General features: G+C 29.2%; 1 protein-coding gene across 1 annotated transcript in view; it reads left to right on the forward strand.

Annotated features, from left to right (window-relative positions):
* The first annotated feature begins 285 nt into the window (after positions 1–285).
* The window catches only part of LOC106768105 (GDSL esterase/lipase At1g29670-like), a 5288-nt gene continuing 1601 nt past the window's right edge, over positions 286–3972 (forward strand). Inside the window, exon 1 of the mRNA XM_014653063.1 lies at positions 286–538. Coding sequence (XP_014508549.1) covers positions 286–538 — 253 coding nt within the window. The remainder of the gene's footprint in view (positions 539–3972) is intronic.

Here is a 3972-nt window from a genome sequence, read left to right on the forward strand (position 1 = left end):
TATTCAAACAAAGTACGGGATCAAGTTATTAATGAAGATGTTAAGTGACTTGAATTTTGTTGAAATTGAAAAGTTTCTCATGGCATGCCGAACTTGTAGTTATACCTTCTTTTGTTGATTTAGGCGCCAGTCATTTTTCTAATAGTATGTGTATGAAATTGACTCTCCAAAATCAACGTATTTATATGACCTTTCAAAGTGTTACTCAGAAAAAATATTTCAACGGATTTCTCCACTAGAATTTTGGATCTAACATTGAAAAGTGTTGTTTATTTTATCTTTGGTATGGCTTCTGAAACCAAGTTATGGTTAGTGGCTGTTTTCCTTTTGAGCGCAACGAACATGCAACAACATTGCATTGTTGCTGGTAATCCGCAAGTACCTGGTTTGTTCATATTTGGAGACTCTTTTTCAGATTGTGGAAACAACAACGATCTAAAAACTGATGCTAAAGCTAATCACCCTCCTTATGGGATTGATTTTCCAAACGGCCCCACTGGAAGATTTACCAACGGCCGTACTGTTGTTGACGTACTCAGTAATAATTCAATTCTCCACATATATATTCTTCTCTTTGGATAATAATACTTAGATAATATTTTTTTTACAACATTTAAACATTATCTATGTGTCATTTTGTGATTGATCTAAAATTATTCTATAATCAATAATAATAATTATAAATACCATCATGAACCAATCACAGAAAAATATATAGATGATGTTCAAATGTTATAAAAAAATATTGTGTACTTTTGTTTCTTCTTCTCACTAACTATTCAAAACCTTCTCGAACCTTAAAATATATATTATTTCTCACACTCCTTTCCAATAAAAGTAAAAATTGTGCATTTTGTATTTGTTATCTGTTATACTGTGGTCTTTTAACTTCCATTTGTGTTATTTGTTTCTGTTTTTGATATATGGTTATAGAATATGTATATTATCCTTTCATATGACTTTACAATACAAAGATTACGTTAGGTTTCTTGAAAGAGAAACCCACACACAACACACTCTCACACAGTAATCACAAGTATGCCTATAGGAAAAAAATAGTTCTGTATTGAATTATCTCCAACAACAATATGTACAACCCAAAACTAGAAGCCTAATCCCCTTCTCAAAACAATGTGTCCTGCTACGAACAATAAGAATTTTCTTAAGTCCTAGACAACCTCGAACTCTGCCTTATATACACAGTTACACTTCCCGTCCTACTTAACTACTAAACAGTTAGGTAATTAATGTTTTTTCCTCCTTTCATACACTTTCCACTCTCTAACATATTATAATAAGTTCAAACATAATGGTATTTAACATTAACACAATTTATTTTCATCAAAACTTGTAAGAAAACATACAAATTTCATAAACTTATACATTAATAAATTCAGAGTGTGAAATAAACATTAAAAATAATATTAACATTTCCCGTTTATTTATTAGTATATATAATCAATGCTTATATTTTCTATATGAATAACAAATAATTTGGATGATAACTTTTTGGTTAAAGATCAACAATCATAAAATTAATGATAATATAAACTATTAACACTTTACATTCTTGAGCTTTTGCTTTATCATTAAAGTATTTCAATTATTTATGTTTAGCACTTTTAGAATAGTTGTCATTCTTAGAAAAAAAAGATTATTTCAGAATTATCATAATAAATTTTCAATGACTCGACAATACTATCAACTACTCCAAGTCCTTTTCACAACCAATTAACCTGAATTGTAACCTCAAAGCCTGCCACAAATTCAACTTTCCTAGTGGATGCAACAATGATAAGCTACTTCATATTTTTCCATGAAATCACTCATTAGCTAAAGGATGCATAGCCAAATGTGGACTTTCCTATATCCACGTAGTCAGCAAAGTCTGAATTTGTATTTCCAGACACCTCAAGATGATCAATCTTCCTATAAGTAAGCATGTGATTCTTTGTTTCTTGCAATAATCTTAAAATTTTATTTGCAACTTTGCAATAATTCAGTATTTGATTATTAATATGGTATCTACCAAGAACACCAATTGCAATGCTAATATCTAGTCTTGGACATGTTTGAACATATATAAAACTCCTAACAACAAATTCATAAGAGATATCGCGTCTTCCATCTGTTTTCGTTCCAAATCATTCTTTGAGCATTGCATGAAACTAAATTTGTCTCCTTTCTGTATTGTAATAGGAGATGATAAGCATTTATCCATCCCAAATCTCTTTTAAACTTTATTAATATATGTTTTCTGAGAAAATCTAACTGTCTTTATGATCTATCATAGAATATTTATATTCCTATCACATATTATGTCTCACATATATCTTTCATTTCAAAGTTGTTAAAGAGAAACTTCTTAGTCTCACTTAGTAGACCAAGATCATTAGTCACAAGCAAGATATCATTAACATACATAATAAGAATTATAAACTTTCCCCATTGACTTTTAAATATATACATCGATCAACAATGTTTTCCTTAAATCCAACTAATACAATAATATCATTGGGCTTAAGATACCTTATTGAAGAGCTTGTTTAAGTCCATATATAAATTTCTTAAGTTTACACTATGTCTTTCCTTTTTCAATGAACCCCACTAATTGGTCCATATAAACATGCTTTTCTAAATCCCCACTCAGAAAGGCAATTTTAAAGTCCATTTGATGTAACTCAAGATCACAATGAGTTACTAATGCCGTTATCATTTTAAAGGATTCTTTCTTAAGAAACAAATGAAAATTTTTTCATATAGTCAATGTCATTTCTGAGTAAAACCTTTGAAAATAAGTTAAGTCATGTAACATTTGATATTGACATATAAATTATGCTTAATCTTAAAGACCCATTTAGACCTAACTCTCTTACATCCTTTGGAAATTCCAGATGTCCTAAAGACCATTATGTGTCACTGATTTAAGCTTATTCCAGATGTCCTAAAGACCATTATGTGTCACTGATTTAAGCTTATGTTTTGTAGCATTTAATCACTTATTAAATGATCACCACTAATGGTTTCTGAAAATGAAACCGAATAATTTTCAAACTCTTGTAGATAAACCACATAATCATTCAAAATAACATATTTTCTTTTTGTCTTCTTAATACTATTTCTTGTGGTTATTCTACTATAGGTTCATTGTTAACCTCAAAACATCAATTACGGGAAACTTCAGTTAAGTTGATTCAAAACATACATAAGCATTATACTCAACTTTCTTTTTGAACCAAGCTTTACGTTTTAGGAAATCCTTTTGGAAATGTCTAGACTTCCTGCATAAATGACATTTGTCATTTTTTTTATGGATTTTAGTAAAGTACTCATCAATTTTTAATGGTCCTTTACCCGTTCCATGTTTCTTAACAACTCCTTGATTTCTCACATAATGAACATAATGGCTTGCAGAACCAACGACAAATGCACCAATCACACAAGTGATAAATAACGTTCTCTTCCAAAAGACTTGTGCAAAATATGACAACTTTTCTTTTCATAACTTAATCAGACAATAAAGAGTACAAAAACATAAGAAACTATTTTTTTATCAATATATTGGCGTGTAAGAAAATGTAAGGATTATATTTCATCCACTTCCTTTTCATGTATTCCCAAACACCTCAATTCCATATTCAAGTTAAAATCAACTCACAAACCTACTCAAATCTTATCCTTAGAGCCTTTGAGCCTATGATCACTCATCAAGTTTCAATTCCTTGAATCCTTAACAAGTGAGATCATGATTAAGTTAAAGAGTTTAAGATTACTAATGAACCAAGTTCTATACTTAGATACAAACATTCATTAGGTATTCAATTTCAAATATAAATGCTAAAGATATTTCCAAACATATCAAGAACTACAATTTAAATCATGGGTGATCAAAAAAGACAAACATTAAACATACAAATCAAATACTAACTCGAATTGAAAAAAGTATATATATATATATATATATATATATAT

The sequence above is a fragment of the Vigna radiata genome, chromosome 7 (genome assembly GCF_000741045.1).
Source record: "Vigna radiata var. radiata cultivar VC1973A chromosome 7, Vradiata_ver6, whole genome shotgun sequence".
Taxonomy (NCBI): Eukaryota; Viridiplantae; Streptophyta; class Magnoliopsida; order Fabales; family Fabaceae; genus Vigna; species Vigna radiata.